The sequence below is a fragment of the Liolophura sinensis genome, chromosome 1 (assembly GCF_032854445.1).
Source record: "Liolophura sinensis isolate JHLJ2023 chromosome 1, CUHK_Ljap_v2, whole genome shotgun sequence".
NCBI lineage: Eukaryota > Metazoa > Mollusca > Polyplacophora > Chitonida > Chitonidae > Liolophura > Liolophura sinensis.
The window spans coordinates 35,156,994-35,182,761 of record NC_088295.1 but is presented as its reverse complement, the minus strand read 5'-3'; the positions used below and the strand labels follow the sequence as shown (position 1 = coordinate 35,182,761).

The following is a 25,768-nucleotide window of genomic DNA, read 5'->3' as shown; positions in this document are numbered from 1 at the left end:
TCACCAAGGTTGGTGTTTTTTCTACAGTTTCGATTTATTTGCTTTTTCTTGAATCACTCGGGAGTATTTTTCTTCATAGACATGTATAGGATTTAAAACTACTCAAAACCGTATGTTATTCCAGTAAAAATAAATAAGACATTAATTATTTTTGATGTAGTAGACTTGATTAATCCTTGTTTTTGAATTCCATTATAGTTTCATTCCACGCATACTAGAGTTACAACAGTATTACTTTGTATTTTGCTTTGTTTTATTTTTATCGTGTATGTTTCTGATGGAACTTCTTGCCAATTACATAACGTGTGGCTTCAAGCCCACCATCAATCAGACGATGTGGCGTCGAATAATTGATCAAGTAAACGACAGAGTTCTACACTCTGAAGTGTAGATTATTGAGTTCTGTGGGTTTGAAATTCACTAGTAACGTAGGTTTAAAGGGTACAGTATAGGTGTCTGTAACATGAATCTGTTGGCGACAGAAAAATTTCACTGCCTTTACACATTCAAACATACATTTTCATTTTTTTTATCATGTTCGGAAAGAGTAAAAACTATCGACAAAGGCACTAATATTTGTCATAAATGATATATAAATCCATCCATGCGTAAATATGACTTCCTGGCTGGTTTGGCAAAGCATGTGGTCAAGCCATGTGCTCATCTCTAATAAACGTTTGACACTAAGTGTTCCTTACCTGATTGGCCATGTGGTAAGCAAATATAGTCCGATTATTGAATTGTTTATCATCTGTAGTCCTTTTTTTTTCTCATGCAGGCTCTATTTTTAATCAACAGTTAGATTTCTATGAGAAGGCACGTTGCTGAAAAACAAAATAATTCAAGTTATGTTTTCTTAAAATACTGAGAAAGCATGCACACTAGCAACACGGCATTTAGCATGTCCTAGTTTTACTGATTATTACAAGGTTCCAAATATAGCAAGAGATGAAAATGCTATTGACCTGTCCTAGTGCATATTGATGAGTCTCGTGTCAACTGTTCATTATCCTATGTTTATTCATGACTGGACATTGACAGAAGGCTAACTTGTGGAATTATGCGATGGCACGCCATGTTGTCTCTGTCATTTGATTGGATGGCTGCGTTCGATTGGTCAACATGACGCATGATTATAAGGTATAATACATATATGCAACAGTGCTCTTTCTGCCTGTAGACATGCCCAGACGATTCCTGCATAGTCTCTCGGCAGTAAGTTTGATTTCTCTGACGCGTGTATTTGCTGATATGATATGTCTATGCTCCAAACAGTTCGGTGTTATCCGTGCTTGAATGGAAGAAGAAAACTGGCCATTTCCACTGTTCGGCCTTGGGCACTAACTTGCCCGACATTGTGTTCACAACACATCTAAAGAGGAACCCAACCTGCGGATGGTCGTGGGTTTTCCCCGGGCTGTGCCCAGTTTCCTCTACCCACAATGCTGGCCGCCGTCGTATAAGTGAAATATTCCTGAGTACGGCGTAAAACACCAATCAAATAAATAAATAAATCTAAAGAGGAACCCATCGATGTTTATACAAATACGCGTATTCTTCTGGATAGGCAAAAGCTTTGTTGACTGACGTTCATAATTCAGTCGAGCAATGTTCAGGCGTTGTTGGCTGGGTTGTTAACTTGTAATCTTGCCACCCCCCTGCGGCATGGTCAATAAACCTATACATGCCTCCATTAGATATGTGAATAGAATATTAGAATATGTGATGGCTGATAGAAAAGAATGTAAAAAATATTCAATAGCCTACAACCCACTCCAGTAACATACAAATATACGCTGCATATACATATATTGCATCATTCCTGACCGTTGCGATATATACGAGATTTCATGTTTTACACATTTATACGTAAGAAACGGATAATTGTAGTGTACACGCGTCTTTCATTTCCTCACCATTTATGAGTGTCTGTATCGCAGCGATCATTGTGCTTCCTGTGAACCTACATTCCACACATATATGTGAACAGTCACATTGTCTTCTTAACACCAATTTTTATATGAAAAGTGTGATAACAACAGTTGGCGTAGGAGATAAAACTCCCACGGGCAGTCAGTGCATAATGGGCTCCGGTAGACAAGGCATGAAACTTCTACATATAGATTTTTTTGTGATTGGTGTTTTAAGCCGTACTCAAGAATATTTCACTTATACGACGGCGGCCAGCATTATGGTGGGTGGAAACCGGGCAGAGCCCGGGGGAAACCCACGACCAACCGCAGGTTGCTGCAGACCTTCCCACGTACGACCGGAGAGGAAGCCAGCATAAGCTGGTTTTGAACTCACAGCTCTACATATAGAGAGTGGTAGCAGAAGTTTGCACCACACTCCCCCTGACCCCGTGGCTGGAAACATAAATGTTCACCAGACTTCAAAGTCGAAAAACTCCTCTTCCTTTCATAATCACAAAAATGCATATCCCAGACCCACTTCTTTGTATAGACATAGGGTTAATGCATTGTACACGAAAATACGTCTTGTTTTTCACAGTGTAAAAATATTTTCTGTAAAGCAGAGAAATCAGAAAATCAAGGTACGTTTAAATAAATAGATTTCAATATAAATATCGCTTTGACGTACACGCACTTGCAGTATCTGTTTTAGCCCTCCTCAACACGACAACCCCGAATCCCCCTCCCCGCCTCCCCCGGAAGCGTCACAAATCTTCTGACGAACTCAGAAAATTTCTTTATTCCTTCTACGGTTAGAACTGCATTATCTATATATGTCTCGGTACTCAGATCACATGGCATTAATAATTAATCATTATCCCGACTTACTGCTGTCTCATCAATTAACTCCTGCGCTAAGATTCACTTGGCGGTATAGTCACGTTAGAAGTTGCGTGGATATACCTTTTTATGCTCATGCTTTCAAACGGCATATTCTTGTGGCTATTGTAATATCCATATATCAGTATCTTTAATGCATTTTGTATCTCTATTTAATCAAGGACAGATTTAATCTTACGTTGGATGTAAGAGATTGAAATCATTAACATAGACATGCTTATTAAAATATGTAGTCTTTGTATGCAAATTTGGTAGCCGCTGTCAGGGATTATTTAAGCATGTCATAATTTATTCAGCTAGGATTAAGTGTATTCAAAAGATGTACTGGTTAGCATATTCTGAAACGTGTGTCTGCGCATGTTAGATGTATGTATATATATGAGATGCACGTTTTGTTCATGAGTCATTCGCTATGTAACAGATGCGTCATGAATGTATAATTACGACGTGATCTGTGAGAAAAATTAATATACATTTACTTATGATTTCTAAGATTTGTGATATCCAATAGTTTATGTGAATTTTGTGGCCTACAACTGACCTGACTTCATTAATTCACGGAATAAACTAAGGTTCATGAGGTGTCGGATGAAGGATTTAAACTGATACCCTGCTTCATCGGTATAAGAATAGTCGGTGTACATACATACATACATAATACATACGTACGTATGTACGTACGTACGTACGTACGTACGTACGTACCTACCTACCTACCTACATATATACATACATACATACCTACATGCCTACCTACATACACACATACATACAAAAATCAGCGATTTCATCAGTTTGATGTGGAAATCTGCTTACTAAGCTTAATAGGGAGGATTCCATTGACAAAAGGCCGCTAGGGGTTTGAGGAATGGTCGCATTGTACCTTTCTCTACAGACCATTACTTTAGCTTTAAAATCATCAGATCTCAGGTCCGAACTGGGACAATAATCACTGGGATAATAACGGCCCGGGGGATGGTCGTTGTGGGAGTTCTTCTCTGAGTGTGCTGTTATACTGGACAGTGTCATGAAGAGCTGGGGTTTGGTCAGAGAAGACGTCACGTGAGCGCCCACGGCGACAAGATGAGAGCGCTATTTTGTTACAAAGTCAAGGTTTACACAGTTTGGTATTTTCTGGTTTAAAACCGTGTTAGTCAGATTTATCTGTAGTCTTCAAGGCTCCAACTAATTGACAAGCGTGTTAGCTGAAGACTGTCTATTGGAATAATGGCGTCTTGTCTACCCACGCACAAGTGGTCTTAACGAGTACATGGGGCTTCTAAAACCACCTCAGTGGAAAACGTCAATGTCTTCGAGTCTGATTCCTGCTCATGCCATCAACCATAGTTTAACTCGTGAGCAAGAAATTAACTAATGGCGGATGCGGGTGATTCCAGAAGAACTGACTGAGAACTGTGTGCGCAAGAGCATCCGTGGCTTCACAATGTTACACTGAAAAAGGGAAAGAAATGAAGAAAATTAGCCCAATCAGAAAAATTCCTGTCTCCTGTAGGCGTCTCTTCTATCTGCGAATGATCTCTGGGTAGTTTGTCTTCTACTCGCGGATGACAGTCTGAACTTGACTGTGACTGACCTGTTGATCCTTTCTTCTGACCTCAGATGACCACATGTCAGACTGAACTAGACTGTGATTGATCTATTGATGACTTCATTTGAATTGGGATAATCACATGTGTGACTGACCTTGACTGTGATAGATCTGTTGATCCTTTCTCCTGACCTGAGATAACCACATGTCTGACTGACCTTCACTGTAATTGATCTAATTTCACCACCGTTTGCTTGTCTAACTGACCTTATCTGGGATTGATCTTAATTATCACGCCTGTCACCAACTATTGCTTGTCAAACTGACCTTGATTGTGATTGATCTAATTATCACGTCTTTCACCAGCGATTGCTTGCCAGACTGACCTTGATTTTGACGATCTAATTATCACGTCTTTCACCAACGATTATTTGTCTAACTGACCTTGACTGTTATTGGTTTAATTATCACGTCTTCCACCAGCGATTGCTTTTCTATCTGACCTTGACTGTGATTGACCTAATTATCACGTTTTCCACCAGCGATTGCTTGTCTAAATGACCTTGACTATTACTGATCTAATTGTTACGTCTTTCACCAGCGATTGCTAGTCAAACTAAGCGTGACTGTGATTGGCCTACTGAACACCACTTCACATTCCCTGTCATTTATATCGGGCTTAAGTTGGGTAGTTCCTAGACCTGTCTCAAGTTGATATATAAAGCCCCTTAGCCCTTTATTTTAAAAGTGTCTCGCGTAAACACTTAGCCAAAGGCTGAGAATGCCTACAGATAGCATATTAAGACACTGGCGTTTCAGCCATATAGTGCTAGTGGCTTTTGTCATTCTTCAGAGCGAGGAGCTGTGGGAATGGCATAAAAGGCTTTGCTATATTTTACATAGATATATAAAGCTGGATAGGACTTGTGACTTCAAGAGTTGACGTGCGCAGTCTGGTCAAGATGAAATGCCTGTCTAAGCCATCAAACAAGATTCGTGGTAATACGACGACGGTATAAAGACTTTGTACGAGGTGTGATGAGATGCGCGCACCGTTCGTCTTTTATCCTGCCAGTGCTCTCACTGTTTCCAAAGAATGCGATCAAAGTTACTCTCTGTATCACAGTGGTTTTTTTTTTAAATTCATTCGCTACTAAATTAGGAAACCTGCAACTCTTTAATGTTGCCATAGCGAGACCTTTGTGTTATTTTGAGTTTGCTTTTCCCCCGCTCGGCAATAATTCTGCGGAAGACAAATAGTTCTTAAGCACGAACACAAGCCATTAGTTTAGTGGAGAGAATAACATGAGGCTCCATGTGTGAGTGAGGGAACCCGGCTGTCTGCCCTTACCTTGGGGCTAAGGAATAACCATCCACGAAGAAAGGGACGGTTTAGCAGTTTCTTCTTATTGTCAAACCACGAAGGTTAGATTTCAAATGACGCTGATGGAAACGCGGATGAAAATTTTTGCTGAGTTCCAGGCCTGTGGCGTTTCTTCTTAATCAACACGCGGTAGTTAATCCCATGATGGATTTTGATACCACTGATTCTGCATACAGAACAAAATGAGTGACTACGACAAAATGCTGTTAATATACCTACAGTATCTCCTGAGTGGAGATTGTAGTTAAGACACGCTCTTAACATTAAAATCGCTTTTTGAACCGGGACCTTTATTTCCCATTTATCATGGCAAATCCACTAGTGCACGGATTTGGTGTAGCACGAACCATCGAATGATGACGTCCAGCGATCAGATTCAGCTATCGCTGGCTCCTTAGTGCGGATTATAGTTTTCCAGATAATAGTTTTCTCCATCTCTTGAAGGGACAATTTTCCAAAATAACCACCCGAAATACAGATTCCCCAAAAGTTGTTTGTGCAAAATAAGTATAAAAGGTGGTGATATGTACTAGAGGCCGTCAACATCACCGAAAACGTGAGCGCAACAAAGGTGAAACATTTTTCTTGCATGTATCAATCATGTCATTTAAACATGAAGCATGCCGAGCACTTGTGATTAGGCCTACATATCGAATGCCAGAAACAGGTGGATAAAGAGGGTTGTACACAGACGGGCTAACATGTAACCCATAGCCTTATTGAGCGGTCTGCGCCTTGGCTCTTCCAACCACATTTGGCTTAATACGGCGCTGCCGGGAATCCAGAGGTTGTGCAATGCCTTGCCCTGTCAACAGACCCCAGAGCCAAAGTGGATATGACATTAAGACCATATTACACATTGGCCTTTCCTTTTGGCCTCTCTGTGTAACGAGTCAGCGGGTACGGATGGGGAGAGGTGGTGTAGAATGCCCCGGCCTGTCAAACACTGGGTTTACTGGGCACTTCTGACCAGTCGTTGTCCTCACGCCTATGTCCGTGAGTTTTCACCCTGTATTGCAGATATATCGATTTGCACGTTGCGGGTTTGTGTATGATCTACATGATCGTGACCTTGTCCAGGCGGGACGCCAGCTCTCTACACTCACACAAAAAATATATTCACATACCCTACAGCACACGACCTTCAAGGTCAGGTTCACCAAAAAAACACTCATAAGAGCATACAAATATATATATATAGGCTATTTTTAGGAACACTTAAATGTATTTTTTATCGGTTATTTATTAACGTTTTCTTATATTCGAGATAACTTTGGTGACTTAAAACAATATATTATTTTCAGTGATAATTTATATTCACTGTAGGATGACCCCCGTAATTCACACGTCCTTTGGCCTCACAAAACTTTAAGCTCGTACCACCGTTATGTTTGGAATGGTCACAAAAGTGTTTACGTCATGATATGTGTCGGAAGGTGGATAAAAGAGCATTGTATTCATTACCAACGAGCTGTTTTTAAAGAGCTTCCATTGTTTACTGCGGAGGTTTCATTTTCCAATCTAGATGTTTTGTTGGTCACGAATACCGCGATTCAATTTTTCTTCATGGATATAAAGCGTTTTGAAACATTTGCGCCCATACTGTTAACATATAATTAAAGACTTACAGCATAGAGAGTAAAACCAAAGCAAAGGCGACAGTGTGATAGCTGGCAAATGGTCACATGTAACCACTAAAGACGTACAGCACAGAGAGTAAGACCAGAGCAGCGACGACAGTGTGATAGCTAGTAAATGGTCACACGTAACGATCTCTTGTCAATTTACCTCAGTCAGGGTTTCATTCTAACTGTTCAAGTAAATGCATGAATAGTAACATCATACCTTAAGCAAAATTAGGTAAAAAAATATGCAGTGATGATAATGGCAACCCAATAGCATTCCACTGTGTGGGCTCTTCCAAAGTGTTTCTGGACATTCGTTGTCGAGATTCACTGTAGACCTCGGACCGTTTCCACAAAGACAGTTTTGACTCAAGTCAAAGTTTGATATATGATTCTTAAACTTATTTTCAAGCCTTGTAAATTAAAATTTTGACAACCTCATCCATGTTATGTGAAGACGAATGTATGAAACTTTCCACTTCACCAAAAGCTAAGCATTGTAAGGGAAGTTTTAATTTTTTGACTTTCTTTTCCGAATCAGCCCCTCAACCTCAATATTGTGGCGGTGTCATTTTCACCTTGGACTTGCAAAACACAATCGTTGATCAAATTTGTCATTTCCTGAACTGGTTTGACAGAGACTTCACACAGCTCAGTATTTTATTGGCAAGACTCGATGATTTCATTCGCGATCTGTTCATGGCGGGTGTTTCGTCAAATGACATAACCTTCTAGATGAGGGCCGTTAACCTTATGATCGTTCCGACGTTTGTTTACATCAAAATTGAGTAAGTCATCCGTAGTCAAACTACTCAAGTTTCAAAGTAAGCCCTAATGCAAATGGCAAAAGAACGACAAAGCCTGATACAAGTAAATATGATGTGCGTGGTACATAAAGTTGAAATTATCAAAGAGGTAGGCAAGCCTTTAATATGTACATTAAAATTGATTTGTTGCGACACGCTATGCTCTGTATCTGTACCACTCATAATGTTATCCCTCCTTTTGTAATTGTGTAAATAATGAGTACAGGTTTATTTTGGCACAGTTTGTCTCACTAGGCTCCTTAAATCCTCAACATGGATGTTGATCATTAATATATATATTGCACATCAAAAACTGTCAGCAAAACCTTCACAATTGGCAACCGACACTGACGTTTTTTTCTCGATTAAGGCTCAATACAGCGGTGCTTCAGTTGTAAATTTGCTGAACACACAAACAGGTTTCGTTAGCCATCATAATTTTTATGCTGAATGCAATTAAAGGCTTGAGCTACTTCCGCCATGGCATCCTTGAAAAAGTGCTCACAGCGTCTCAAGGTGGTCTTTGTGGGTCTTGATTCCTGGTGTCAAGTCACACAGTTTGTATTCAGTGTCACATGTGCAGACTGCGAAAGTCTGGTTAGAACCATGTATACCTGGGAGAGCGGCTTCAAGTCTCACCTGATACAACCAATTCACTGTCTACCTGTGAATTACGTGTAAGTCCACAGTGTAATGGGTCAGACTGTGTGTGTTTACCCGACAGGACTGCGTGATGGCGGCTTACCCAGCCTAACACATGTAAACCGCCGCCTGCAGCACAAGCCGCTCCGCAGGTGCTTGGGATACCGTCTAACTTCTCAGACAAACAAAAATTACAACAACGTCATCTTTGGAAGAAAAAGACACACGTTATGAAGGTCCTGGTCTAAAAACTTTGTCTGGACGGCAACGACACGAGATAGGTTCCCACAAGGAGTTCAAGTTTGAAATGCTTTGCTTCGTATTATTTTTGGACTGGTATCCTGTTTGGTTATGGCGCTGATGGTTCACGTCCCCATAAAACGATCGTGCATTATTTAAACCTGATTTTTTTTTATATCCGGAACACACAGTAAACAAGTCTGTCCTAACAAAGTAAAAGAAAAACAGAGAAATCTTACTGTTCATATCGTTATAGAAGCGCGTGACCACTGACCTATTTATTTATTTATTTATTTAATTGCGGTTTTACGCCGTACTAAGAAATGTATCACATATATACATCGGCGGCCCTTGCCCAGTGTGGGAGTAACACTGACAGAGCCCAGGGGAAACCCACGACCATCCGCAGCTTGCTGACATACCTGATCCATACACAAGGGAATACTCCACCACGGATCAGAACAGTTTTTAAAACAAAACAAGTTACATTGGTATTTTGCTTGATTTGTTTATTTCCTCGATTTAAGTCGTGCTCTATAATATTTACTCAAGCTTTACGTAGATCATGTTTATGGCTGTCATATTGGCATGTTTTGTGAATCTTCAGTAGGCCTTACAGTGCAAACGCTAATTCAATAAAGAAGTGGATTAAATACATTATATCACGAGTTTTGACTGATTTTTGAGAGAATATATAGTATATGTTAATAAATATATACAAAGAACAAATAACGTCAGATATCTGTGGGTATTTTTTGAAACTAACAAGACGTGTTTTGGTAATTAGATTAACTGCAGATGAAAGCTGTTTTTTGTAAAATCTTTGTGCGAGAGGCCATGTAGATTCCATATGCAGACTTGGTCTGTTTTAGAGATCCATGAGCAGTGCGTGAAGATTTTGATGAACATGGCAAGTTATTACTACAAAAGCTAATGTGTCAATTAATTTTAAATTATACAATGAATATAATTGGTGGTTTATGTTTAACGTTGTTTTGCTCTTGCGACTACTGGTATGGAGCATCCATTATGGTTGAGCATTGTTTTACGAATGCCTGACACGTCACTAGATTTAGGTCTCTTGCTGTGTACAGGCTTGAACGGTGAAAATAAAACCTTGACAAATGCTGCAAAGTGGTTGGCGGTTGGTATACGAATGTTTGTTTCTACTCTTGTCGATCCATATCCATCATCATGTTGTCGTAGCTCTCGTCGGTGTCACACACTCTCTTGTATATACCTCTCATTTTCGTCATAAGCATATGCAGAACTCGGTTTTCACATTACGACAGTCAGCTTTCACATGGCATTCCTGTTTGGAATGAATGGGGAATAAGGCCAGATTGGCAATATTTCAGCATATCGAGGTGCTCCTAGCTGCATGTCTAGAAACATTATCAGAAGTAAATGTATGGGTTACAGCATAAGGCCATTGGCTGTATAACCCACCCACTAAATGGCTTCTGGTCACTCGGGTATACTCAAACAAATGTTAACTACAGTGTATATATGTACATGTATGTAGACTAGGTGTATATAGGGTCTGTTCAGTTCATGTCTTTTGGCAAGCCTCAGTGTACGTCTGGTCCAGGTCAGGTAATGGTCAGTCTGGGATCATATATGTGACCGGTGCCTGAGATGCCGGTACAGTGCACCTGTACAGCGTGACAGTGACCAGGTGGCATAAGTTACGCCTTGTAACACCAGACCGCCATGTGGACAGAGAGACTGAAGAGATCACTGGCGTCAACCCATCGCTCACATTGCAGCATTCTCAACCTGTTTTTCTTTACCGCCGGATTCGGAGAGACATGCGAACCGGGTCTTGTTTTTCTAGCCGCAGGTAAATTTTTGCAGACCCCAATTGACGCACGGGGGTGAGGGGGCTGGGAGAGTTTCTGTGTATCCCCCAGTCCTGAAGGCTGTTGTATTTATCCAGCACAAAAGCAGCTTACTGCGATTAGAGTAATCAACCCACAGCGGCCCGCCGGCTAACTTCAGCGTCAAGCACACATTTGTATCTTCTCACACAGGAGAGCTCCTGTCACTCTCTGTGTGGACGTGTCTCAATGTCTCGTCTGTTTGCTGTATGTCTCAACCTACTGTGAATGATAAGGTCGCTGGTTCATTCAAATTTGATCGAACTCTCTAGCTAACGTCATTTGTGGAGTATTGGCCTGGGAGAGTTATCTTAGCTAACAAAGTTCCAGCGATATATACATTGGCTTTATATGACAGTATCTCGTCTGTGGCTGACTTCAACAGAAAGGAATCTAGACAGGAAAGGGTTTCCTAGAAAAAAGCTAGAAATAAACTGAAGAAATCACATTCCAAGCATAAATACCCCTTGAGAAGTATCGATTGCTTACCCCAACACAAAATCGGTCCTGTATTAATTTGTTTAGAAAAAAACTGGCCCAAAACCGTAGGTGTGTTCAAAGTAAAGATCCAATACCAGTTTTAGCTTATTAAAACTTACTGGTCTATAGAGGAACCATTGTGTACCAAAATTAGGTTTTTGGTTGTCGATATATACAATTAATGTAGACAAAACTAAATTTTCCAATTGGTTTTATTCACCGGAATATTGTTAGTGTTTTTCATCTTGACTCCATATTTATCTGACTTTTCTGTGTATGATACACATTGAAGTATGTTGCAATGAACAGCTTATCGAAACAGAATTGAAGTAGGCCGTGGGCCTTTAGTCATCCCATGGACAATTCAGGCGTTAGGTCAATACATTAACTTCATTGTAGCAACTGACAATAGTTGTATTATACATGAATGGCCATGAAACAGTTCATTCGTTTCCCATAATGCCCAGCTGACGTACATGTACCTAGGCAGACAGCTGTTCTTTAAGGACATCTATGCTGTGGTTGTACTTTCTCATTGAAACCCAGTAAAAGTGAGTTGAGCTGAGTTTTAACACCATGTGTGACCATTAATATCATAAAATTGTGTAGGTACATTCGACGCCTGTGTCCTCAGAAAGGGGATTTAAGATTATCTTTGACCTTAGCAGCTGCTGACTTATTCTTAATACAAGAGAGACGTATTCCCGTTGACCTGAAATACGCATACGCAATTGTTCACATCATATAGTGTATGCTGGGTCAGTATTTGTTCCCTTGATTACTTCTGTCAACTATAAGCTGATAGTTGCGGTATACACACTGAACAGTGCACGTTGTATATTTGAAGATGGACATACTGTATTTCAAGTTGAGCTTTTTCAAATAACACATTTTTGTTTGTTCTGATTGATTCATCCACCTCTTAGAGTTTATTGTGATTAATTTCTTTCCAGGAATACATGACTGTTGGCATCAGAATTATAAGTTTAAAGCCATGATATTCTCCTGAAAGTTCATTTCAAAATGGCCAAACTTTTGGTGAACTACAGTATATCCACTGACAGGAAAACTTCCGCAGGAGGTCCGGTTGTCTCATATAAACTGACATAATGACGATAAAGTCAATGTTCGTTGGTTTTTCATTCATGACGACCCAGTATAAATGAGGTTGACATTGATGGAATAGTCCTACGTAGGCTAAGTAAAAATTATCTTGAAAAACGTAATTAATATTACAATTAAAAAGAGATGAAATAGATTACACGGGATTATCAACCATAAAATCTGTACTAAACAAAGAAAAGTTGAAACATATCTTCATTATCTTATCTCTCTTGTAGTTTTACATTGCTTTTTTATACAGACTTTCTGTTTACTGTTATCGCCTCCACAGTGGTTGTCGTACCCCTAAGCCAATCATACATATAGTACAATACACAGTACAATAATGAACCGTGTTATGTAGGCACTTTGTCATTTAACTGATGAATTCAGGGGTTGAACTCTGATTATTTCTGGGATGGGGGCTATGCGGTCACATGAGTGATCCGTGAACCGTTTAAGAGCATGTGCGTGGGTTGTTCTTGCTGCTAATGGTGTACAGCATTAACTTGTGTTGCACTGATTTTCTTTTTTCTTGTTTTGTTGTATTTTCACAACAAAGAATATACTGACTCATAATGTTGTCAGTAGCTTACAGCGGTATATTCGTCATCCATGTATTGTTTTGATGTACAACCTTTTCTGACAACTTAATCTTCCCATGGCCTGCTGTATAACAAGTCCAGTTCTGTTTCTCAGTCATAAGAAGTAGGCTATATGATGTTCAAACAGGCTGTCATTTCTCTTAAGTGCAAAAATGGAAACAGTTTGATCTTGCGTATACTGTACACAATGAAATTTATTGTTATGGAAGTTGACCTAGATTTGACAACCGGTTTGTGCCAATCCGTCTGTTTTAACACTCAGCCTAAACAACTTTTTTGGCGACCGAATCGTGTCGCAGCAATTTGTGCCAACGTGATTGCGTGACATATTACAGGACAAATATTGTTTATCTTTTTTAAACAAATACTTTAGTCTAAGAGATCCTTGTCTAAAATCTTCAGCTGAAATTTTAATCCGTCATTCATGTCAAACAGAATCCATTTGTTACCGTTCATAACGACATTTTCTGATGTTTATTATGAAGAAAATTTGCCATATTCAACATTTTACAGTTTTTCTCTTTTTGGGTTTTTTTTTGGTCTTTTTGGGGGAAAAATTAGAACACTTTTGGACTGTAAAATAACGTGATTAAAGCGCTCCTTATAGGTTAACGGCTTCATAACCAGAATCAGTTTATTCACGTGCGTGAAACTTACCGCTTGTGTGTAGCTGTGCTATATTCAGCCCTCCGGTTGTTATTTCTACAACACTAGGGAAAGATGGCGGGTGCGATTGGAATGATTTTATCGAGTATAGGGGAGGGGATATCCTATCGTGGTGACGTGCACAGATTGACAAATATAGAGAATTTTATCTGCCTACTTCCACTATGTTTCCCAGAGGCGTTGTGTGTGCATGGGGTATGCGTTATCCATATATAACCAGCTGTTAGTGGGGGAAATGGACTCCTGTCTGATACTGACTGATGAGATGTGCATTTGATAACTGCAAATGATCACCAATCATTCATCGGCGAACAGTCCTTCCACGAACAGAAATCTGATATACATTGTGTGCTCTTTTGGCGTGCTGATCGTTAAAAGAAATGATAAGTCAAGTCTAAATACGACATTGAGTATTTAGTGGCTCTAGGCCTACAACCTTTCCTATCACCAGTATACAGGCAACCCACCTACAGTCTTTCACGCCTCCACTAATGTCGATCATTTTGGCTCATATAATCAACCAGTGATCAAATTGTCCAGCATCCAATACAGTGCTTAATCCGTTTAACACTTCAGTAATTAACACATGTATCATCGGAGACGCCTCTAATCAAACTGTCTGTTACACAAGAGGCTTCAACAGTTAACGATCGCTTTGGTGGCCTAATGTGTAGACCATCCGCCTCAAAGCTGGCAAACCCGGGATCAAACCCAGGTCGGGCCATGCCAAAAAATATAAAAAATGGTATATGCTGCTGCCTCGCTTGGCGCTCAGCACTGAGAGTTTAGAGCAAGCAAACAGGACAGGTTGTCCCGGTGTCAGTATAATGTGAATGGATGGGGTTTCATATTTGGTGTCTTCGGCATGATACTTCAGTGGCGGCAGCACTTAGGCGGCATGGACTCGCCACGCCACAAGGAGACACAGTATACACACACCTAATGACTCCTCGTCGTCTTATGACTAAAAAATTGTTAAGTACGACGCTAAACCTCAAGCATTCGTTCATTCAGTCAATAATTAACCTATCCGAGTAATAATCAATCTGTCCGTCACCAGACACCTCTATAATCAAATTCTAAGTTTCCAGAGACTTCAATAATCAGCCTTTTATCGGCCTATCTGTTACTAGATATTTCAGTAATCAGCCGGTGTGTTACCAGCAGAGACTTCAGTAATCAGTCTATCTTACCGGAAGCTTCGTTAATTGGCCTGGCTGTTACCATAGACTTGGATAATCAGTCTATCCTCTACCAGGAACATCTATAATCAAACTCTATGCAATACCAGAGACTTCAATAATCAACCTATCTCTTACCACAAACTTTCAATAATTAACTATCCTTTACCAGAAATGTCATTAATCTGCCTAACCGTTACCAAGGACTTCATTAACTAACTTTTCCGTTACCAGAGAAATTAGTAATAAGCCAATCCAACTCCAAGCAGGATGACTAAAGTAATCAGCGAGATGAAACATTCAAATACACTTGTTTGTGTTTATTTTGCATGAAGGTCGAGGTAAACTCCTCGCTCAGTATACTTCCGTAAATAGGGTCTAAAGACGCGGAAAGGTCGGGCTGTTCAGTCAAGCTTCCCGTGTGTCTATATGCATGCCTGTGGCTGGGAGTACACTGATGTCAGGGCACGCTATGAACCCTCAAACATTGGACCATGGTGTATAGAGAGATCTAGAGACTGGCTTACCTAGTCTGAAGTCTGCCGACTGAGAAGCGAATGTTTTTATATGTGTTATTTCCCCTTGTTACCATTTCTGTTAAGATGTGTTCAAAACTTGGAATCTAAACGTTCTAGCTTACGACAAAGACTGTATAGATTATCGTAACCGAAAGTGTGAATTGTTTGGTGCTATATTGGTATGTGTCACATTCGCTCCACCAGTATATCTCCAAGGCCCAGCGTTATGTATAGGCCTATAGAAGAGATAACCGTTACGGTTTAATTCGCTTTGCGGGTGCTTGTAATTTCAGTTACATACATGCAATAGCTTTAAAAATTTAGCTTCTTTCATAACAGCCGCTGCCAGTAAAAAAAAAACTAGACTGAATATATATGTATATGATTATGAAATCAATAGATGTATGCAGACTACGAAATAAGATGGCAATGTCGTTAATGACCCAATGTTATACCCACCCATGTTTAGATGTCAGATTGTATCAGAGATTGCTGATCACATTTACACGCTGTAATGTATGCTATAAACTTATCGCATGTGGTGAGTCGAAAGAAAAGAGGATAAGTTATATTTCATACTATACGCAGCCAATAACAGAAATATAATAACATGTCGACATAATACGAATCGCTGTTACCACAGAATCCCACTGTCTAAAAACCGCTTGATTGTCAGACATAATACTTTTCCACAGACATGTCAATGTAACCGATTGTCACTTTTTATTCAACAGACGGAATTTGACAAGTTGGGAACGCTTCCACATCGGTATCCGCAAGTATGCTCTGTATGACCCCGAGGAAGGGACGACAGAAGACCTGATACGGGACTTGGTTAACCAGGAGATTATAGATGTCGGTAAGTGCAAGCTTCAACTTATCTACCTTCATGTACCGTCTGACTGACTTTAATGGTGACGGACTGAAAAGACTCTTACACTAGTATTCACACTGATACCTCTTTGGCTCCACGATCACAAGGTTGTCTCAGATTTATGTTAGACTTAGCCTTAACTTGAAAACAGTATATTGTGCTAAAATTGTGAAAATGTTTATTTTAGTACCATACAAGACAAGCTTAAGTTCATGAATAATGTCACAAGTTAAGACTTAAGTGTAAGACAGCTTAATGACCCTGGGGCCAGAGGGATAAGCCAGTTAATTAGTTGTCTTGCTGACTTTGTTGATTAGTTTATAGCTCCAGTCGCGAGAATAGTGCAGTACCTTGGATTACACATCGTCAGATGATGATCTAGGCAGTTAGGTAATGAACGCATAGTTCAGGTTGAAGATAGACCTTTTGTTGAGATTGGGCTATAGGGATGAACTCAGTTCAGAAGGCTTATGATGGCGTCGTGTTAGGTATATGTATGTATGCTTGGGGTTGTACGTCATTTAGTAAATGGTCATCTACTAATTTGTTCATGTTGTGCCATTTGCAAGAACAGTTCCTTAACTGGACCATCGCGCTGTAAAAAAACGTCACCACCCCCACCCCCCACCCAACTATGAGTGTTATTACTCTCTATCCCAGATTTTCGAGAGGAGATACCAACATGTTTAAGGTACATATACTTACATTCCTTACACTATTCCTATGTACTTATTTACAATTGTCTTTCTTGGTAGGTATGACGGATTTTTTGTCTTTACTGATCTTAAGATTTCCGAGAAGCCTAACAAAGAACAGCAAGTGTAAGAAAGCTATTATGTTCACATGTTGTTTACAGCTTCAGAACATCGCTGCCGCACAATCTGTAAACAAAACACGTTCCGGCGCAGCGTTTAGAGACAGTATTTTATATATCTGTCAGGTTCTTTCCCGACACCTGACAAATGAAGGGGCGTCGTGTTCGGTGTTTGTTTCTGTGAAGGTTTGTGATGAGGGTATATATTTCTATAGCATGTGCACGACTGATCTCTGTTGACGTGTCGAATCTGTGTGTACTAAAGAGCGTTTACTTGTGTTGTCACAGAGGAGAAGAGTGGTGGGACGCAACTGAAGCTTATTGTCACGTTGAATAACGAGGGTATGACACTATTCAAACCACAAAGGTAAGACAACCAGACAAAAACATACTTATTTGGTGCTGAGAGGGCAAGGTACCAGTCACTCCATCATCACGCAGAATTTACCTTTAAAACCGCGTCTATGTTGACGGAACGTATGGCGTCCCACCTACCCACGGTTTTAAACTACCGGTACTTGGCGATATAGAAGAATGATAAACTTGCAATGTAAATAATGAAAATAAAGAGAAAAATGTAAAAATAAAGGTTATTAGTCTTAAGTGTCAAATGTTTCCCAGTATCAGTATTCTGATTTATTTATTCCACCAATAAACCTCGCTGCAGTTCCAAACTGCGAGTACGGCGTTCAGCTAAGAAAATGAAGAAATAAAACAATCACATTTTAGGCTGTCGTCATTAAACGCGTAGACCTATCGATTCTTAGATTTCTTTACAAAATGCTTTTTTTTCTTATAGGTACTTACAGGTTAACTGCACGCTGAATCTTATTGTCCTCCATTTTCTATCATCCCTTTGTCCGGCTTCCTTAATCCATAACGCTAACTGCAATGTATTGTATAAATGAAACATTCACGAGATAACATCAGCCAGATACATAAACTACAAGTAACTAATTACACACATCATCCACATTCTTCTGATGGCTAACACCGACCATTGTTGTTGTGGCTGTTACAGATTTGGACGGGAATATGAAACACCTCCCAACCATTTTTACTTCGTTGATTTTGAACGTCATAACGCTGAAATAGCTGCTTATCATTTAGACAGGTGAGTTACTTATGTATATACTTATGAATGCGACTGTGTGAAATTTGCGAAGGAGCTATTCTTTGGCTATGAGAGCCTTCTTAATCTGCTTGTTTGTAATTCAAGTTGCTTTTGAAAATCCAGTCAAGCTTTTCAATGAAACCTCGAAGTTTTAATTATCTACTTTTACGTGTAATGATGATTGTTGTGTTTTTCAACCATGCAGGGTTCTCGGATTCTATAGGGTTCCACCAACAGCCGGTCGAATCGTGAACATAACACATGATCTCCATCGACTGGCCAATCATAAACTAGCGAAGACTTTCTTCGTATCTCCAGGTTGGTATATGTTTGCACTGGAATTACTTACAATAGATATGTGACGACGCTTCAAGGATCTTAGTATCTGTTTTAGGGCAAACATGCATGGGCCCGTCTCTACCTCGAGGATATAAGGGCACATTAGCTATTCATCCATCTACAATGACTGTGTTTAATAGGCAAAACAGTTTTCGGGGGGCCTCCGTGGTAGGGGTGGTTATCTTGCCGACGTGGCACAATGACACACGAGCCTTTCGCCAATGTGGTCGCTGTGAGTGCAAGTGCAACTCATGCTGGCCTCCTCTCCGGCGTTATACGTGGGAAGGTCTGATAGCAATATACGTATGGTCGAAATATACGAAACAGCTCTATCTGGTATTTGTTGGGGCGCATTTATACCATCTTCCATGCTTTCTCCCGCCCCATATTGGACGGTGCTAAGAAATATTAGGTTGCGTCCAACTTTCATTGTCCAAAAAGCCTTGGATGTACAGCTGAATTGTGAGGTGATTGGATTGTCCCTGCATGCTATCACCTATACAATACATAATCATGGTCGTTTGTGGCTTCATGGTTTTTATACCGGTTTAACAGAAGTACAGAAACTCTTGTCACATCAGTTATTCTATTACGTTCCAACCAAGCTGAGCAGGCAGATATACAGGGCTATTTCAACATGTCAGCTTTCGCTAATCAATGCCTTTGGGGGACACGTGAAAGCTCCAACAAAGATAAATGGTGTACCAATAAAAGCCGGCATTACTGAAAGTATGTGTTTTCCCCTGACATCAATCAGGCTACAGCTCCAACACAGGAAGTGATACGGACTTAGCATTCCTTTATCGAAACTGATTTTATAAACTATGTTAACTCGTTTATAAAGTAAGCCAACTGAGGTTCGGGTAAGAGTTTCCTGTGCCCCTGGCCGTGACCACACAACGAACTTCTCTTACATCGCCACGGGAGCCGTAATTTAACATCCTGTTCTTTGAAATTCTCTTCCTGTAAACGATGCTAGAAGATATGATGATAAAAGAGTTCAAGTATTCAAATGTTCAGCCTTTTTCCTACATTTCCTGTTGTTCCAGCCAAAAATCATTGTTTCCATGGCACATGTTCGTATTACTGCGACACTACGCATGCTGTTTGCGGGTCTCCGGACATGTTGGAGGGATCGTTTGCTAGCTTTCTGCCACCGGAGAAGTTAGCGCCTAGAAAAACATGGCGGAATCCCTGGAAACGCTCGTACAGCAAACATAGAAAGGCAACGTGGGAGGTGTACGACGACTACTGTGACGACGTCCGCATGAATCCATTGTTTAAGACTGGGAGGCGGTTTTTAGACATCATGGACCTTACCGTGTTTGATTTCCTCATAGGTAATTAGCAAGTAGCAGAGCCAGTTCATTAAATTCATTAATGTGATGAAGTTACATTTTACATTTCCACTGTCATTCGTAAAGGCAGTGAGTCTCACTGGGAACAAAACTCAGCGAGGAACAAAGAAGACATTTGATAAAAAGCCAAAAAAAAAAAAAGAAAAGTGGCATATAGATGATATTTTATGCCTTCATTGGTAAGACACAAACGTACCATAGCATTCAAGCAGCAGTACACCGAAGTGGAAATGTTTAATTTGATAATTTTGGACATTAGGTGGTTTGAGCGATATTCTCGTCATCAGGTTACTTGCAGCCATATTGAAATCTGACACTGCTTTAATACAGTGGGGTACATATTATATGTCATGAAGAATGAGGAATGCTGTCTTTTGTTTTGTGAGCGATACTCTCTAACTGCAAAGGTCTTTGAAATGGAGTCCATGTCCATTAACCCATCATGGGTTTAACAGTGCGTCCAAACGTAATCGATTTTAGTGCTTCAGTCTCTGCAAGCGGACAATTGTACCTTTTGTCTTCTCGTATTGATGCCGTTGTTCAAATACCCCGCTCACTTTCCCATCCTTTCTGCCTCTAACAGTAGATCGTATGTTTTTCCCCCAGGTAACATGGACCGTCACCATTACGAAACATTCCGCGACTTTGGTAACAACACGTTCCTGCTGCATTTAGATCACGGCAGATCGTGAGTATTCGTGCTCTCCTCGACCTTAGCCCTCCTGTTCACGCCTGCACGTGGCATTCGACATTCCACGTCGTTAGCTTCTACAGCTGAATAAGCCGAATAACATTATCACAACAACAAACCCGTATATAATTGTGTGTGATTGGTGTGCCGCATTGATGTGCACATATACATAAGTCTTCAAACATCTCTATAGTATGATTCGCTTAATGACGTGGGATACACCTTCATCCGACAGGGCTTCAATATATCGTTTTTTCAAACATGTTGTTTTTGTTAACTGGAAACCATACGACAACTTATTACGAGTATTACGAGTAGAATATAATGTTAAATTACTTGAATTTATTGAAATGTGACCGGCACAGGAGGTGCTGGTCAGTCCCAGTCTTTCATTGGAAATTTCTACATTCCACCGTTCTCATTGTTCTTTGGACATTGATGACGAAAAACGCATTCAAAAAGTCTGTCAGCAATATAGAGTGAGAGCATGTACGTCACACATGAGAAATTTCCACAGAAACTTGCGAAAGGTGGTCGATGGTTTACCATGGGCACTCCGGTTTCCTGTCCCCATAAAACCCAAAACCATTGTATAAATGAAATAATTCTTAAATGTATGCCGAAATCATAAATATATACATTCTTTTTGAAGAAGCCATTAATTTGCCGATGGTTATTTGTTGTACTTCAGGTTCGGCAAGACAAAGCATGACGAGTTGTCTATTTTGGCACCTATTTACCAGTGCTGTTTGATTCGTCGCTCCACGTTCATGAAGCTTCTTGGATTTTACAAAGGTCCTATACACTTGAGTGACATGATGAGAAAGTCTATGTCTACGGATAGGATTGCTCCTGTCTTACTGGAACCGCATTTAGAGGCCCTCGACCGACGGGTGTCCATCGTCTTACGGACAATATCAGATTGCCTGGAGCATGGTAACAGAATAGACCGAGTTATTGTAGACGATGGCTTCTAAAGGGCTCATGTATCAACACGGAAACAACGCCTTCCGGAGCGTGGACATCAAGCGACTTGAAACAATATCTGTGGTGTTTGAGAAAGTGCTAAAAGGACTGGCAGTCGCTAATGACGTTTCCAAATCGGGGCATTTCAAATATCGAACACGTTTTAAAGCACTCATGCCTTCAGAAAGAAATGTATACGGACGAATACATTCCTCAGCCATGCCAAATCCCTATACCCATGCACCGGGTCATGTGTTTGGTGCATGCTAAGTCGGATAAGAAATATTGCGTAGCGCCAATGAACAAGTGGGCTTTCTGATGAATACATGTGGTGACATTGACAATCAGTACATATGAGGGTGACAGATGGAGGCGGGTATGGGGTTAGGGGGTAAGAGTCGGAGGGAAAACGGCAATACTCACCTGGCTGATTATATGACACGTGTCACATAAATAGTTTTTAATTTACTTTTTTTTTGACTTATTGTTTCATGAACTTCGGATAATCACGCTCCATGCAATTCCTAACGTACACTGCGAACCCAGCATATTTCCAGTAAATGCAGGTATTGCTGTACAAGCTGTAAAACCTCAAGGTATTACCCAGGAACCTGCTAAGTTATTATATATATAGTGTCAGCTCATCGCTAATAAATTATGGAGCCAGATCACACTTACATTCAAGCTTAAGCGCTTACGGAGAAAACTTGACAGGTGAACTGGCGGCGTTAACAACATATATAATGTCATGTTGCATTGCTCAAGATAACACGTATACGTACCTGTTCAATACTTGTATAGTACAACAACGGCATGATGTTGGCATCCACTCAGTGGAAACCCAGCTTCACGAGATCGCTGTCATGTTTATGTTGTGATCTGCATTGGCAATGGTTTCTCGTCATTCCGTCTAAAATCTCGATCATTGCCAAAATTCTTCCTTCATGCATCTCTGTGGTTGGGTTTTAGACTCGCATCTTGTCGTACCACGAACTCACGCTCATTCACTGCACCGGCAGCGCATTTGCCGTTATAGGCATGTCTCGTTTAGCTGTCCTGCGTGAGCTTTTAACTCAGCTCAGTTTAATTAGGCCTGATTATATTGTGAATTCTCAGATTTTCAGCCTGTGGTGTTTGTTTTCGGCTGGCTCTTCAGAATTGTTAAAAGCCATCTACGCCTAAAACTGTCTTCCAAACAATAACGCAGGTTTTCAGAAGTATCTCTGCACATCTCCTGTGTTTTTCTTAGAAAACAGTTGTTTTTATATTGACTGAGAATCATCGGTTATATATAGGGTTTATTTCATGTTTAGGTTTCACTGAATTCAAGGTTTTTTATTTGCCAGCTGATGGTTTTGGAAATAAGTTGTTTTACTCAATTACGGTTATATTGCAGTTATTTACAGCTATATTTATTACAGTTGTCTTGCACAGATGCACTGCATGACGTCGAGATGACGAAAGGATTCCGCAATAACACAGTTCTGCCCGTGATAAATAGTTATTATGTTTATGTGTTTATATCTTCGTGAAATTTGACAGAATATATAGGCGTCTTCATGGGATCACAGGTTGCATAGTTGAGTACAAAAATACTGACTTACGTATTTAAACAAAAGACACAGCTTCTTGCAAATGCAGTCAAAGGGCATGCAGACCTACGCAAGTTAGTCTGATCGTTGTGTAATTGTTTATGTACAAACAGTCCTCGTAAGCATTCTGTATATGTGACACTTCGCAACGCTGTTGCATATTTTCGTTGCATTTTAACTGTGATTGGTTGAATGTATATTTATTGTGATCGCTCGCATGCTCGCTGTGCGTCACCATTACGCTGTCAAGAGTGGGATATGATGAAGCTCAATTCTAGGACATTGGAACTATGAGCTATATGTATATAAAAGGCCTGACTAACAGACTCGCTTTATGACAATATAGTGGCCTTATTTTTGTAAAACTTATGAATTACCAAAATGTGACTGATGAAAGGGTTTATCTGTATAAATATTTATGATGGTTTAAAAAATAAAATAATGGTGTTGAATGTTGGTGTCTGGCGTTACTTCCTCTCAAGTTCAAATGCTTATCGGTCTTGCGGTCGCTGTGAGTTCAAGTCCAGATCATGCTGGCATCCTCTCCGGCCGTATGTGGGAAGGTCTTCCAGCAACCCGCGGATGGTCGTGGGTTTCCCCCGGGCTGTGCCCGGTTTCCACCCACCATAATGCTGGCCGCCGTTGTTTAAGTGAAATATTCTTGAGTACGGCGTAAAACACCAATCAAATAAATAAATAAATTAATGCTTTTGTCCGGAGTTCTGCGTTCACCTCCAGCTTATGCTGGCTTCCTCTCCGGTCGTATGTGGGAAGATCCTTCAGCAACCTGTGGCTGGCCGTGGGTTTACCCCGAGGTATGCCCGCTTTCCGCTCACCATAATGCAGGCTGCCGTCGTGTAAGTAAAGTAAACTTGAGCACGCTGTAAAGCATCAATCAGAAGAAAAAAAACAATATGCCAGTTAACAGTCACCGCCCGCGGTACCAATGGGAAATTTTAGGTTTACCCGTCATCTCTCCGTCATGAATATGTATTCCGGACATTTTTTCCTTAAAAGGTCCATCGTGTTGAAATGAAACTTATCACGTGGCTTCACCATGGCGATTTACACGTTAAATCAAAGTCTTGCCCAGTCTGGAGAAAATTATGGCCGCATGTGTCCTGTTTAGGGCTTTGGAAGTTTTCGAGACTTCCTGTCAAAACGGTTCATTTTATCAAACAGAACGTCACTAGGTCTATACATATTAAACTTACAGTATGTGGTTTCATCACGACACATTGCAGGTCATCTTAGAGCTTTACGTTGTTTTGTTTATTTTCAGCGAAATTATGACAACTTCCTGTTATGAATAGTTTTCCGGGCTGTCTGTTCTGAATTAAACTGTTTCTCATTGCTCACCACTACAAAAGTTTTTGTTCGCTATGACCATTTTTGTTCTTTTCTGGAATTTGATTTGATGTCTGTTATGACAACTTAAACCGGTAGGGGACATGCTTGTTTGAACTGGCTTCTGAGTTGTGCCTATTTCTTCCTAACAGCTATAATACTCCAGCCTCACAGTTTTCATTCTTCAAACAGCAGCTATCTTTCAATGTTAAGATGTATAACATTGTTGAATGACTTCAGCCTTACACGTATTCTTTGTCAGTGCTGTGGGTGGATTTGTGAATTATATGGGCAGGCTACTGGTCTTAATTCCGAGACGACAAAAGCGCATCCTCAAGCGCGCCTTTATCAATAGCTAAACTAAAATACCTGAAGATATCGGTAGCAAATGCTCTGCAGGGAGTCTAGTGACAGACGTAAAACTGTCTCTTAAAGCCGTGTGGTGCGATCAACACAGAGGTATTGTACGTATAATTGAGCTGTAAAACAAGAAATAAGCAAACTGTGTTAAAATCATTTATTCTAAATGTCAACTGTTATATGATAACTCATGTTGTGCCGAGTTATTTAATCTACAGCTTTCCAGCTGAATATGCAACATTATGAAAGTATTACAATGATACATGAGAATAAACACTCACGCACGAGTAAAGACATGGATAAAGAAACAAACGAATGTTCATTTGTAGTTTTCTATTGACTATGGTATATTTCGATACATGTAACAAAAGGAAAACTCCATACGTCAATGGGATACAACCGACTGGCATTAGACGTTAACATAAACGTTTTTAGAAATCTTTTCTGAATAAAAAGGAGGATTTTTAAAAAAAAATTAAGTCATTAAAACAGCCTCAAAATGACTGATTGATTGATTGATGTTTACCGCCGTGCCCAAGAAATTTTCACATATATCACTTTTGTCGGGTTTACGGGTTCAGGAAACCAGTGTCTGGAGTAAACCACTGACCTTCACCTCTCCCCATTCAGGTATTGTAGCCATGTCGTGGATACAACTGTTACACTGAAAAGGGCTTGGTACGGTAAGGCGAATAATCCGCCCCAAAAAGATACGATAAGAAAGTGCAAATTTCAAAATCCCAGCACAATGCTGTAAACTTCAAAATCAGAAGTATAAAACTTGGTTGAATCACCCATACAACTAACAGGGCCATAAATGAGA

General features: G+C 40.2%; 1 protein-coding gene across 2 annotated transcripts in view; it reads left to right on the top strand.

Annotated features, from left to right (window-relative positions):
• Nucleotides 1-23,680, top strand: part of LOC135469967 (extracellular serine/threonine protein kinase FAM20C-like) — a 33,102-nt gene extending 9,422 nt beyond the window's left edge. For both annotated transcript variants that reach the window (XM_064748651.1, XM_064748643.1), the window contains 7 exons: nucleotides 16,225-16,349; nucleotides 17,467-17,545; nucleotides 18,200-18,292; nucleotides 18,498-18,610; nucleotides 19,681-19,971; nucleotides 20,596-20,677; nucleotides 21,372-23,680. In XM_064748651.1, the coding sequence (XP_064604721.1) occupies nucleotides 16,225-16,349; nucleotides 17,467-17,545; nucleotides 18,200-18,292; nucleotides 18,498-18,610; nucleotides 19,681-19,971; nucleotides 20,596-20,677; nucleotides 21,372-21,657 (1,069 nt within the window). In that variant the 3' untranslated portion in view covers nucleotides 21,658-23,680. The remainder of the gene's footprint in view (nucleotides 1-16,224; nucleotides 16,350-17,466; nucleotides 17,546-18,199; nucleotides 18,293-18,497; nucleotides 18,611-19,680; nucleotides 19,972-20,595; nucleotides 20,678-21,371) is intronic.
• The last annotated feature ends 2,088 nt before the right edge of the window (nucleotides 23,681-25,768 follow it).